This window comes from Clinocottus analis, unplaced genomic scaffold, assembly GCF_023055335.1.
Source record: "Clinocottus analis isolate CAN_PGR_092001 unplaced genomic scaffold, fCliAna1.0.p SCAF_11, whole genome shotgun sequence".
NCBI lineage: Eukaryota > Metazoa > Chordata > Actinopteri > Perciformes > Cottidae > Clinocottus > Clinocottus analis.
Window position 1 is genome coordinate 16,919,948 of NW_027175832.1, and position 14,349 is coordinate 16,934,296.

Here is a 14,349-nt window from a genome sequence, read left to right on the forward strand (position 1 = left end):
AAACAAGAGGCTAAACACAATGCTCTGACCTCTGAGGTTAAGCACACAAAGAAAAGAGATTTTAGATTGGCGGCCGTCACATGACCGGCCTCTGAACTTTCACCATAAAAATCCTGCGTAAAAGTGTCACGTCGTATAAATGAGATGAACCCATCAGCACGGCTCTCCTCCACTGATACGTCTAAGAGCTTAGTGCACTACAGGAGGTTTGTTTATGAGAAACCAAACTGACAGTCGTGGTAACATTCACCAGAGCAGAGAGATATTACTCCTTAAAGGGAGGAAGGTCATAAAGAATGATGTATGTACTGAATGTAAAACTTTGTTCGCATTGTTCCAGTCACTGCTATTTATATAATAAAATACATTGATTTATGCAGGCTTTACGGGTCCTATGGGCTCCCCTCTAATGTTGCATTAAAGTTGGCGTTAAATATCAGTGATTTTCCATCTTGGATTCCACCTCCCCAATGTGGCAATAAGTGGAACTTGGACTCAACAATATAACAACCTCACAGGGCATTGTAAAATTATTTGGGACATATATTTTGTCAATGATCGTCTCACACAGCCCAGGTAAAAACTAAATCCCTGAAGTACACTTAATTTAAGTAATCTTGCATGTACTAAAAAATGTAAAATGTATCATTGGTGCTACTAAATACATCTATTTATACTTGACTGTGCTGTTTTGAGACACGATAAAGGTGCACTTATACTTTTTTCTTCTTTTTGAATTTTTTACTTACTGATGCTCTACTCCACCATTCAGATAACCATTAATACAATTATAATTCATGCGAAACACATGCAATCAAAATGTGTGGATAAAACATTTCGATTCAAATGTATTAGAATTTGGAAGAATTTTCAAGTTCAACTAGAACATAATTTAAATACATTATAATATTTAAAAACACAACAACAACAACTGATTAGTTAAAAAAAAATTGTGCTGAAGTATATATTAGCGTATATTAATAGTCTCACAATATTAGTTAATTACATGTATTTGTGTTTTACTCCATGTCAAGTAGCTCTATATGATTCAGTTTAAGTTTCAGTTTGAATAAATAATAACGCAAATTGTACTGGTATTAAAAGAGTAACACACACATTACACAAAAAACAGCATTAATAATCCATTCATGATGATGACATTACAGATTGCAGTCAGTCCTTTAACTTCCTTGAGGTTGGACTTGGCCAAGTTGTCGCTCCCAAAATGAAACCGACCAGGTCCTGAATAGTAACATTCTTCTGCCGCTGATTCGCGAGCGGAAGCATTCAGAGACCTGAAACATCTGTAAAAACTCAACGAGGTGGATCAAAACAAAGTGACAAATGCACTGCCGTCCATTGAATATTAATGCGTTGTTAAGTTCATTTCAAATGGACTTTCTTTGCGTTTGTATATCGCCTCTCTCGTCTTCAAAGACACCGGTGATACAATATAACTATGTACTTAAGAGGGCCGGGCATTGTCTGGGCTTCAAGGGACTGAACACAATGCTGTTGATTTACAGTGATTACAGCGTGACACTGTCACTCCTTGAGTCATCTCCGCCGGCATTACTGTTCAGTGAAAGTCTGTGCCTTCAACTACATAATGATGATCCTGGGGACTCTTAAATGCCCAGTATTGTCTCGTGGTATCACGGGTCCTGGCAGTTCTGACACCAGTATTTGAAATAGGATCCAGGAGAAAATAACAAATTGTGACAAACAAGAATAGCATCCACATAAATGTCATTGTACGGCATCAAATATGCCAAAAATAATGTGATTAAAGCATTCAAAAAGTACTGATTTTCATCAATCTCACCGCCTGTCTTTCCACTGGCCCCAACTTAGCAAAAGATCCATGATTTTCACTTCATAACCTCAATTTGTATGATTGCAATTGGCTTAATAAATTGTGTGCAAGGGCAAAGAGGCATCACAATGCATACAAACGCATCCATCGCCCTTTCAGAGCCTTCAAGATCTCCTCATCTCATTACCTCATAACCCTCTCTGGTTGGACGCAAAGCATTGACCTCGTTTCAAGCAAATACAGCATACACCACTAGAACACAATTTAAATGTTTAGTTAATAGTTGTTTTTGTATTTATACGTTTGCCTTACTTAAAATAATGTCTGTGAGGCATTAACTTAGTAGTATAAATAATGTATTATAAATAGGGCTAGACATAAATATATTCCGACACTCGTTATTTCAACCCAATACCATAATATGTATTTGCAGTTTAGTGTCCATTTTTAGAGCACACATACGTAACGTAAAATACACTTATTTTTTTATAAATATACTGTGATACCCTTTTAAGTATCGTAGAGTTAGTATATTTATTTTGTGTTCATTAATGTTGAACTTTATTACATTCATTTTGAAGTAAACACTGTACACTTTAAGTATGCTCCAAATTCAGCACAAAAAGTATCCTTGTAATAACTTTAGTAGGCTTTATTATACTAAATTATATATAATAAAGTATTCTACATTTTGACCTGGAAAAAGACAATGTTGGGGTTATCAACACGAGGATGTGTATTCAACCACAGCGGGAATGTTATGTTAAATTGCTCAAACTAACAATTACTCGCGTCTACTTCAGTGACCTTGGCTGGGTTGCCCTCAGACCGCAAGGCTTCTGTTGAGAAATGTTCAATTGTAGAGTTTAAAGTCCCTTGATGGCTATTCAATGATTAGCCCACGATGTGTGGACCGTCGGATACGCACGAGCCGTAAAGAAGGGGAAAGCTCATTCTTGTGACACGGCCATGAAGGAAAGCTTCAGATGGCCACATCTTGTCGAGCTATGCTAACGCTAATGACGAATGTAAAAGTGCTTTATGTGCAATTACCTGATCAACCTGCTCCGGTTGTTTCACAACAGAGAGATTTCACCATCTTGAATATGATAATACAGTATTACATTATAGAAACTAAGGGCAGATCTAAAACACACATTGTTTCACTGGGCTAACCCTATGATGTAAATAAGGTTATGGTGACCTTGCATACTTGTACTGCATTACACTGTTGTGTGAATTGGGTGTAGATGTCCTGTTTCAGTTTTCGATTCCTGTTCAAGTCCCATCTTGATTCCTGTTTTGTTCTTTTGCCTTCTGGGACTCGGTCTGTTTTCAAGCCGGTCCTTGTTTTTTTTGTTGGAAATAAAGATTCTTCGAACGACTCTTTTTCGCATTTGGGTTCTGCTTTTGACACCTCCCATGACACATATATTCTTCATTAATGTGCTGAGAAACCGCAAAGCTAAATGTTGTTCAGTGCTTGGCACCAACGATGTAGGCGGTGACCCGGTTCTACCTCTGTAACCTTACATTAAATGTAACATTAAACTTGTGTTGCTGCCGTTGTAATTGTGATTTGGTGCACGCGCTTCCTGAACTCTTGGCACAGGCGCTGCTAAATTATGTAACAAGGCACGGAGGACAGGTCTTAAATCATGACAATTTCCGCCAAACACAGGAAGTCTGTCCTGGCAAAGTAACAGTGCTCTCAAGTTGACCCTCTCAACACTGAGCAGAATGTTTGCTTCACAACACTGCACATGGCCTCAAAACATATCAAGCCTCCAGACAAATGATTCAACTAAGTGATATTTGTATTTGAACAGTGCCTCTTTTTCATCCACTGTTCATTATTTAAATGAAACCCTCGTCCCCGACAATGCTCATTTAAACTGAAGTGATAACCGTCTCCATTAAGAGTTTCCTCGATCATGTACACTTACCTCCTGAAACTCTCATTTCTGGAGACTTTGTGTTGAAAGTCGACGGTTGGTCTCGTCAGATTGCCGCAAAATGCAATCACACTTTTAGCAGAACTATTATATGATCCACTTACAGCTGCAAAGCGCCCGAGCCCAACTGACAGCCTAATAGCCAGCGGCGCCGAACCTTTAACACATAACCGGCTGAAGAGCTGAAGCTTTGTCCTACGGTCACTTTGGTAACAATACAACGTGCCAACAAATTCTGCATCCAAGGAATTAACGTCACCGTTAATATTAATAGCCATATCAATAAAAAAAAAAGAGAGTGGGTTGAGAGTTGTATTCTTTGTGTTTGCAGTTTTATCACTTTGATTTACAACAGCTGCACAGCAATTTCCCAAGGGTTAAATGACGTTTTATTCAATCTCAATTTCTGGGTGTGTGAGGGGCAGCAATGTGCCGCGTGGCGCCTCGAAGAAGACCTCTAGGTTTGTCACAAACGGACTAAGAGTGCAACCGATCAGCGAATGTTTTGTGAGACGTCATTGCCTTTCCTGAAGGTAAATGTTGTGTTTTGTAAAAATGTTGTGATGTCATTTATGTGTGTGAAGTTTTAAACCAAAGCTCACCCGTACAGAGGGGAGGAGAGCTAAGAAAAATACATACAAATACGCTGCATACTATTTCGGGTGACACACTTGAGCATTGGAGAGAAGATGAAACTCCTCATGTGAAAATAAGCATTTCACACAAATCAGCAGTATACATTAGTAATTTCCACTCAAGACTTTCTCTTCCGACCGCTCTCAAACATCTAGAAGAAGCTCACAAATTACATTTTTGTGTTGAGCCACAACAAGAAGGATTCTTCTCCGGGTGCCAGCAGATAATTGTACAGAAGTGTTGGCGCCACACCGGCACTCACTGGTCCGACCCAGTACACAAGAAAAGCACCAAAAAAAAGAGACACATCCGCGATTCAATGGTTGGCAAAACATGCGTGGACATGATTTGCAGCTTCTCAACTCCCCAATGATCGACAAATGACTCCTGCATGACTGCACGCCCGACGGTTCGGGTCGGGTTAATAACGCATCCTGTGAAGCTGATCTGTAAAACACAACTTCCCTTTCTGACGATATCAGTAGAATACACATGTGCACCATTTTAATTCCATGCCAATCCATTTAAATCAGTCCACAGCAAGATAAACATTTACCAAATGAATGATGATATATAGACGTGTTGATATGCTCACACCAGCCAGGTGTCCCGGTGCCACAGACGAGCCGATCGCCAGAGGTGCAAATCCACCGACGTCACGTCTCTCGTCACGCACAGGAACGCGACACTAAAACCTCGACGTGGGCCCATTCCATTTAGCTGCAATACAGGAGAAACACTTCAGTTTGCTCTCTGCCTTTTTTGATTACTGAGGGAATTTGGTTGCATCCATTTCAGCAGCTCTTGCATCACGAAAAAGCCCAAGAAAAAATAATTGGGAGCAAACATGCTGCTCAAAAACAAACAATTGGACATTGCCTCAGTTGACTGATTCGGCCTTTAAATTACTTCAGTAGATGGAAAAAGCTTTTATCTTATAAACACTCCCTAGTGAGACAAGGTCTGCCTTTGTTGCAGGGCAGTTGTAAACACCAGTGATTTAAATTTGACATTTAAATGATACAGCCTATTGTCAGCAGCGAGAAAATGGAGAAGTCTTAGGACACAAAACTAGAAAGTTTTTCTCCTTGGGTTGGCACTTTTACCAGGAAAACTACATCAGGCTGGAGGCTATTCTCCGATACCACTCAATCTGACAAACACACGCTGTCCATTAAGGTAAGCATTACTCTGGGAAAATAGGAAACACATGCCTTCTGCCACACCTTGTTAACACCAAGAGAATGTGTTGTTTCTGGCCCGCGGCCATACACAATGCCACTGCCAGCCGCTGCTCCCAAAAGCTGAAGGATCATGTTAAAAAAAAAAAAGGCTCGGAGCGGACTCATCTCGCAGCTGGCCTAGGAGGCCCAGGGTGAGGATTCAGGTGGGCACCGCTAATGGGACCTACACACTGTGTGTATGTGGCGATGGCCAAGACAAACGCAAATGCCACTTTTTGGGGTTGGAATTATTTCTCCTATTGCAGCTGAGAGGCTGATCCTCAGCGGGGACACACTCAGAACTGACATCCAAAATGCCCACTTTATTTATTTCTGACATTCTGACTTCTCGGGGAAATAACTTCATGCTAACTAACAGATTATGGCCAGTGTTACATGTAACTGTGGCACGAGCAAAGAGATTTTGGTTCCACCACAGCGACCCAATTGAAAACATCATGAGTGATGTTCACCAGCGTTCATCAAGTGTGAGGCTTTAACAAAAAAAAAAAAAGAAATCTGTCCTGATTGGAAGCAGCTGAGAGATGTGCGTTTCCCCAAGTGAGAATGACCTCCAACGTCTCCTGCTCTGTTCAGTACTTTTCCAGTTAAATAGAAGGATTTTTACTGGTATTCAGAAGACATTAAAGACTGCACCAAAGTTTTACGAAGAGAGGAGTGTTAATAGAATATTTAAAAATATGAGAAATAATCAAAATGCTTTTTTTTTTTTGGAATAAAAAGGAAAATACTGAGCAAGGTTTTTTGTGCAATATCCCAAAAATAACCCTCACAGCACTCAGCAGCTTGTGTGTGTAATTGGATGTATGCTTTAAAAATAAAAATAAATCATTATAGCTGTGATGTAAAATTAAAAATAGGCTCTCCTCCTTCTGATCTCAGACTTTAAGAGGCATCATATTATTATTTAGCTCAACTGGAGACAAACGAGGTGTAGAAAGTGTGAATGGCGTTGATTAGATGTGTGAAGGACACTCCTTTTGCAAGTGCTTTCCCTATCTTTCAATCTTCTTTTTCTATTCTGAGCGTGTGTCACGCAGGGCCGGCTGCATTGAAGTTAACATCAGTCATATGCCGCTGTGAAGGAAATGGGACCTTTTGAATTTCCAACAGGGAAACTAGCCTCCCATTCTGCCTTTCTGTGTGAGCGGACTGACAGGTCAAAGGGTCACACTGCGTCTTGTCTCCTTGTCAGTGTAAAAAAAAAAAAGAAAAAAAAAGAAGAGAAAGAAATTGTCAAAGCATCACTTGGGCATCAATGCTTCATCCAAAAAAAAAGGAGCACATCTCCATCTTTTCTTTTGTAAAAGAACATATTGCCAAATATCTCTTAATACTCAACTAAATCAAATAATCAAACCACACCATATTTTGCAGTTGTCACTAAATGGCATATTTAAAGCCTAGATACCTGCGATGAGAGGATGAATGAGTTATTTATATATGACAATAGAGGAGGTGCCTAACACACAGCACATAAAGTAAATGTCAGGCATAAGTGTAGAACCGATAGGAAGGACAGAGGTTATGTTTTCTAACCCTTTGAGCAGGAGCAGCTATGGCCATGCAAACTCTCCTGTCAGCTAGTATTTCATTTGTTGCAAAGATCCTTCCTATTCTTTTGGTACATGCATATCTGATATGACTCTCCTGTGCAGTATCTCATGAGCTCCACTTCCACCTTTGCATCCACCTGTAACCATGAGGTAAGGGTTACGTATGGGTTCTCCCTGAAGGGCTGGGTTTGCCTTTTGAAAGAAAGGGTTTTTTAAAGGGTCCTTTGTGAGATTATGGATTTCATTAGGAGACATTTTCAACCAAGTAACATCTTTAAGAGAAAGAGCTCTTCGTGGATCCTCCCGGCCCACACACGAGCTATGAATAACATCGGGATGCAGGTTTTCTGAAGAACCCCTGAAAGGATTTCTTATTGTGGACTGTTATGCGCGCTGGATCTCAACCTAACTCAAGGATTATTGAACAAACACGGAGAATTCAAGCATGCAGAATGGGAAGTAAGTCAGGTATATGATGTACGCTGGTCTGTTAAGCAGAGTAAAATGGTTCTGAGAACTTCAAAGGGTTTCCCCTCCTTTGATTGGCTTGAAGTAAGTAAAAAACAGAACTCATAATCATGGTGAATAACAAGCAAGCTTGAACAGAAAACCACTAATTGGGTTTGGTCTCCACATACGGATGTAGACCACGTTCTATAGACCAACCTGGTTATTAAAATTCTGACACAGAGTAGCACAGCTCATCATACCATACCAAACAACGATTATGTATTTTGTGGCAATGAATGCAAAGCCGGCAGTAGAAGTATTCATTAATTATTTGACTCTATCGTTGTCAGTCACATTAACCATGAACCACATTTTGAGTTTGTGATTATTCTTCGCTTTCAGATATCAGTATTTTTTTTGGACTCTAAATATTAAGCATTGTATGCCACATACACACCAATTCATTCAAATACTTTTTATTACGTCTGTATATTTAATATTGCTATTGTGGACTTTTTCTTCTTTACTGTTTTAACTGTTTATATTGCTTGATTTGTAGTTACTGTGTGTCTCTTGTGTGCACTGCTGCTGTAATCCTGCAATTTCCCCGCTGCGGGACTAATAAAGGATTATTTTATCTTATAATGGTCGTCATGCGCTTACAGTATATTTTTAGGTATTAATTCAGAATCTGAATCAGCTTTATTGGCCATGCGTATTTACACATACAGTACATGGAATTTGCCTCCGGTTTCACGTAGCTCTCATTGTACATATATACATATTAAATAGAATAAACAAGATTAATATTACAATATACAATAATAAACCATTAAACAAACTCATCTTGGCATGTTTACACAAACACATCCGTAGACACCACACTGTCACACATAAATAAAACAAATACACCTGCATGTCCATACCTAGCATACCCATTTGTGAGTTGACTTGAATTAATAAGTGAATGAATGTGTTGCATGTCAGCCAGGAGAAAACAGGAGAACAATATGGCACAGAAGTGAAATTAAATACAGAAGCTACATCTAAACATACAAGGAAGCATCATAATAGACATATTCAATATCCTAATAGTAAACAACAGATGGTTTGATGGTCCTAATGGGAACTAAAGCCTGGCGTAACTTCCCACTCGCCATCTTGTTCCTCCATGTAAGACATAAGACATGTATGTTCTGAAAGCAATGACTTCTAACCCAACAAGGACCGAAAAAAACGGGATGTTGAGCTGGAGGCGCTCTGTCAATCAACAGCTGGGCGGTACAAAGAAGACTCAATGAGATTGGAAGGACAGATGAGTGTCCAGGTCTCCAAAAGAGGCCCGTTTTGTCACAGCGTGGAGACTTCTCATTCACATATAATGCTGGCTCGGCACTGGATCAGGGATTTGACCATATAAATTGCAGATTTGTTCACAATTATAAATCCTGCCGAAGAGCAGATTGTTTGCAAACACACGCACACACACACACACACACACACACACACACACACACACACACACAAATGAACTCAACCTTTGACACCAGATAACGTTAATAACTCCGATTTAACGCTTGTCTAATCTTTGCATGTGCATTTAAAGACCTGTCAATCAGTCTGGGTGTGATAGCACGTTCTGATCCTAATGACATTATTTGCAGCTGGACTGGACTACCAACCGGACAAACCTCAAGGACCTCGGACTTCTACGGGCTGTGAAATCAAAACAGTAAAAAGCAGTAAACGTTTGAGCTGGAGCCCCCCCAAAAATGGATCTGGCAATGGATGAATGTGAATATTTTCTTCTGGAAATATTCTGCAGAACACACCATGGGACACGTTCCTTTTTTTTTTAAACAAGATAATACTCCAATAATTTTTTTTTAATGTATATGTGTATGTATTCCTATTTGGTATTTATACAACAGTAAAGCATGGAGTAACAGCTGTTAACAACAAGTGTTTTATTTACTTAAAAAAGGGAGACGTTTCAAGAGTGTACACATAAAACATGATCCATCAAACCTAAAATCGTGCTATAGACATAGAGAATACAAAAAAAAAGAAAGAAAATGGCTCATCATTAGAATACTGATATGGGAGAACATGTTCAGCCCCACTGCTCTGTCGAGATCCTCACATCCTCGACCTGTTTGCCTGAGCAGCTTGTGTGAGGGGTGGAACAAAGGAGTGCATTCTACCTCTGAGAGACACTAACTGACCCGTTGCCACAATCCTCATTGGTATTTCAAAATAGCACAAAAACACTGAGATCACACTGCACTAAATTCAAGAGCTTTTTTTTTGTTTTGTTTTTTTCACAGGAGCATAAACATGTACAAAGCAAGTGGTTGCGGGCTGTTTGGGACTATTTCGACGTCATCTCCACAGTTTGGGTGTCGTTGCCTCCGTTGACCTCGTAGTCGCCCACCGGGCCGGTGACCAGGACCTTGATGCGATCGGGGAAGTCATCGAATTTGGGGTACAGCAGGAAATCGTAAATGAGAGCTGCTGCTAAACCGCCGCACATCGGCCCCACCCAGTACACCTGCAACGGAGAACTCTGGATCAATCTCTGGGTCGGCATGGGTTAATCTGTCATGTGCGAACCCGTCGTTATCACAGGAAGATAAAACTCAAAAAGATTCAAGTTCAAAAGGTTTACTTTTTGTCGATATCTCTGCCAGGCTAATTGTGAAACAATAAGAACGCTATAACTGATTAACTCGTGAGGGGAAGATTCCCTGGAAGCTCGGTCATCTGTCTGTTGTGCAGTTCAATTATTGAAGCTCGACATGTAATATGCATGCAGAAAAATGTGTGGCATGCGTGAAGAGCTTGTGTTCTGTCTCTGACTTACCCAGTGGTTCGTGAAATTGTTCAGGATCAAAGCCGGACCAAAGGAGCGAGCAGGGTTGATGCCACAGCCCGTGTAGCTGATCTGTAATGGACAACAAAGAGACAGCATGAGAGGATATCTTCAGCTTCATGGTCTGCTGGTAGAATGGAGTGAGGGGTGAGGGGTATTAGCTGAAACTATTCCAATGCATCCAACTCTTCCACTCCGAGAGCTCTATGGTATCTGTTGGTTGAGTACATTGCTCCGAAAAATATCCGAGATCATTATTATACTGCGTTGGAGATGGTTTTCAGGTGAAAACTTACAGCTGCCAAGTGTCCCAGGCAGACCGAGAGGCCAATGGCCAAGGGTGCTGAGCCGGTGACATCACGCCGCCTTTTATCAGTGACTGCAATAACACACAGCACCAGCTGGAAGGTTGCCAGGAGCTCTATGCCCACGCCTTGGCTGGGAGTGACACCGTTGAGCTGCAAGAGTTAGAGAGGAATCCAAAACAACAAGGGTTTGTCAGTCTGTGTCAGTTGGATGGATGGTTTCCCATCGCGACCACTTCTCATTAAGCAGACACTGGCATCACCCGGCAAGCCTGACAGCAATTTGGCAGAGGCCCCAAAGTGCCATCTCGCCTTTTTATTTGCGTGTGAAAGTTTGTAATTATAATTTAGCAGTGGTAAGCCATGTAGTGGCGCAGTGCAGTTTCTCCACAGTGATATCATGCCTTGACACACATTTTTTTGGAATGAAGACAGCTGATGTCACAGATAGATCGAAGAGAAGTGAAGCGTTCTAGCATGCAAAAAAAACAACCTAATTTACTAAAACAGAAATGTCAATGGTTGACTTTGCATATTTCCCCTTCAGATTCTTTCAGCTGTTTGCAGTTTTGTGTGTGCTTTCATCATGTGTCATCACTATTCAATAATAAGCAATGACAGAATGTCCAAAGAACACAAACAGTAACTCAAGTGCCAATATCTTCGTTAAAGTCCCAGTTCTACGTCAATTTTAGCTCGTAAAGGGTCTTTAACTATCACATTGCAGTGCATTATATTTCTTCGTGAAAGTCGGATGTTTCAGAGCTCCTGATTTCAAATCACACTGCATCACATGTTCTGTCAACAGCAGTAATATGAAAATGTACTCACAGTGTTTAGCCCCAGTGCGTTAGTGGTACTTGGACGTGCCCCGTACACAATGCCACTGGCCAGAGCTGAACCCAGCATCTGGGCCACAATGTACATGACCGCCTTGAACACGCTGATCTGGCAGCTGGCGAGCATCCCGAAGGTAACTGCCGGGTTCAGGTGGGCTCCGCTGATGTGGCCTAAACTCTGGGCCAGCGTGGCGATGGCCAGTCCGAAGGTCAGCGACACCTTCACCTCCTGGTCTGGGTTGGCGTTGTTCTTGTTCCCGATGGCGGCGGAGATGCTGAGGTAAATGAAGAGGGTCATGCCGACCAGTTCGGCCAGAACGGCCCTCCAGAAGTCTTTGCTCTTGAACTCTCTCATGGTGGTGGCAGTGTGGCGGTGGGTTCGAGCTCTGTAATGTCTGTGTACTCACAAACAACCGCAGCAGCCTGCATATATAGGCCCTGTGCTGATAATGGTCGGTGGGCGGGCTTTCAAAAAAACTGAAAGAGAGGGCCACATTGAATTAATGAGAAAGCCAAAAGACTGGGCTCCCTCCCTCTGCTCCCTCACCCTCCTTCCTCTTTTGCTTGTCCTCCAGCCCTCTCCCAGTACCTCCCTGTACGCCACACTCTGGTCTTTGGACTTTTGCGAGTAATGGAACTGGGTCCTGAAATAGCCATTTAAAGTTTCCACTCATACAAGCATTTACAGTGTTACACTCATTGTGATATTGAACTCTGAAATGTATTTTTGCTTTGAATCCCCGATGAATTATGAGCACTTTAAGTTGGATTTGTCTCATTTATGTCTGTTTCAGCGGTGAAAAAATTAAATGATTGCATAATTGTGTCATGTGCTCCAGAGAACTGAATCACAACAATCACTGACGGCACATAAGGGAGAGCCACGAGTGAACACAACTCCCACAAAAGTAATGTCAGGTCTCACCTTTTTCTGAACCTGACAAGCGTTGGTTTACAAGACCACCCAAAACTTTGCACTTGCCAAATCTGAGACAAACTTTGAGACGAAGAAGGAGAAAGAAAATAAAAGTTCAGAATAAAAAAAAAAGGAATTTAAAAACAAGCCTCTTTCTGATGTTAAATTGCATTTCGGTGGTGTGCATCTAAACACAACTATTTAGAATATGTATCCTGTGGTTATCACATTTCGAATCATAACATTTTGTGGAGTGAGAATTTTGTTTTGGAAAACGTTTCTAGTAGATGGAGCAACAATAACTAATTAACTGAACAGCTGTTTGCTCAATAATTATCCAAAATATATTTGGAGCAGAGTAAAACATCAACTTTGAGAAACGAGCTGCCGGTTGCACCTGGTCCTCAGCTCAAGTGGGAGCGACAAACAAACAGCAGCCGGGCCACGGCACGACCTGTCCTGGAATTCAAGTTGTTGCCACTTTTGTGTGTTTGCAAGTTTAACACACATTTGTTCTTTACATTTCATTTATAAGAAATGACTGATTCAACTAAAATAAACAAATGCAGCTGTGTGTGTGAACCACACCATTTCTACGGGTGTGTTTCACACAACATGAAGGATCCACAGTATATTGCATTTTATTATCTTAATGCCACACAGGGTGTGTACAACAATGTTTTATCCAGCTTCAAAGGCAGATGAGCGAGAGAGTGCTATCCTTAAACAAATGCATGACCTTTCAATTATTAACTGTACAGTGACGGAGTAAAACTCTCCCAACTCTGTGTCTACATATCTGCCATGGAACAGGAAACCACAACGCTACTCATGAATACCAGTGTGTCACTCAGTGTAGCTCGCGATACTATTTTCTTAGTTAAAATGACTCTCTTGATAACTGAATCAGCATGTTTTAGTTGATGTGTTCCCTTTTTAATGTGTGTGTCACTTCCAGCAGCTCAATATCTGCATAGTATAGTATGTTCAAGAGCATCAGGCCAAAGGGTTGTATGGACAGTAATATTTGCTTTGACCTCCATATTATATCACGTCAAATATTTCTGCCGTGACACACCTAAAACCTTTTTTTTCTCTCCTGCACTGTACTTCACTGCCCAGGAACCGGATGCAGATAAGAACTATTTGTTACCAAAGATTGATGACATATCCTCTTTAGTCCTGCACAACACATGTTTAAGATACACTGCAGCACACTTGGTTATTAGCGAGCACACATAAGTCTCTGAGATTGGCAGCTGCTTACTTTTATCAGTACAAGCCGAAGGTGTAAGAAACATTCACATCCAACATTGTACAAAATACTCCATTGCTCGGAAAAGTCTCACGTTCCAAATTAGTGAAAGTCAGGGAAAACTGCTGTCGCTGAACCAATTTAAAGTATCTGAAGTAAACATATTCTTCATGATGCAAAGCCAACCCTGATTTGTTTGATAATTGCATTAAAGTCTGGACGGATGTCTGGTAGCCAGACGGAAGCATTTTATTAGTGCAACAACAGAGTAGAAGGAAAATGGAGGCAGATGAATCCCTTCCTCTTTCCTCCTCTTTAGCCAAAATGTAGTAAACATCAAAGAAACTGAAGAACGGTTCTGCCTCCATATTATTGTTAAACTTACTTAATCAATAAAGTGTAAAAAGGTAGATTACAATATGCAAGGTTGAATATAGATGCACTGAAGAGAATACAGATGCACTAAGGAGCAACTGCTTCTCTTCTAATAAAGGAACATTTCTAA

At 40.8% G+C, this 14,349-nt stretch overlaps 1 protein-coding gene and 1 pseudogene across 1 annotated transcript; both read right to left on the bottom strand.

Annotated features, from left to right (window-relative positions):
* Positions 1 to 4,576: 4,576 nt before the first annotated feature.
* On the bottom strand, positions 4,577 to 8,596 carry LOC137802838 (aquaporin-1-like; annotated as a pseudogene).
* A 1,013-nt stretch (positions 8,597 to 9,609) lies between these two features.
* LOC137780301 (aquaporin-1-like) lies at positions 9,610 to 12,758 on the bottom strand. The gene is made up of 5 exons (XM_068568796.1): positions 12,599 to 12,758; positions 11,666 to 12,150; positions 10,826 to 10,987; positions 10,521 to 10,601; positions 9,610 to 10,208 (listed from the first exon to the last, which is right to left on the bottom strand). The coding sequence occupies exons 2-5, from the start codon at positions 12,026 to 12,028 to the stop codon at positions 10,029 to 10,031; spliced, it is 786 nt and encodes a 261-aa protein (XP_068424897.1). The 5' UTR covers positions 12,029 to 12,150; positions 12,599 to 12,758; the 3' UTR covers positions 9,610 to 10,028.
* Positions 12,759 to 14,349: the final 1,591 nt, after the last annotated feature.

Coding starts and splice junctions, on each gene's coding strand:
- LOC137780301 (XM_068568796.1), bottom strand. CDS start 12,028: ATGAGAGAGTTCAAGAGCAAAGACTTCTGGAGGGCCGTTCTGGCCGAA. Junction 10,988..11,665: donor ACGCACTGGGGCTAAACACT/GTGAGTACATTT, acceptor TAACTCTTGCAG/CTCAACGGTGTCACTCCCAG. Junction 10,602..10,825: donor GCCTGGGACACTTGGCAGCT/GTAAGTTTTCAC, acceptor TGTCCATTACAG/ATCAGCTACACGGGCTGTGG.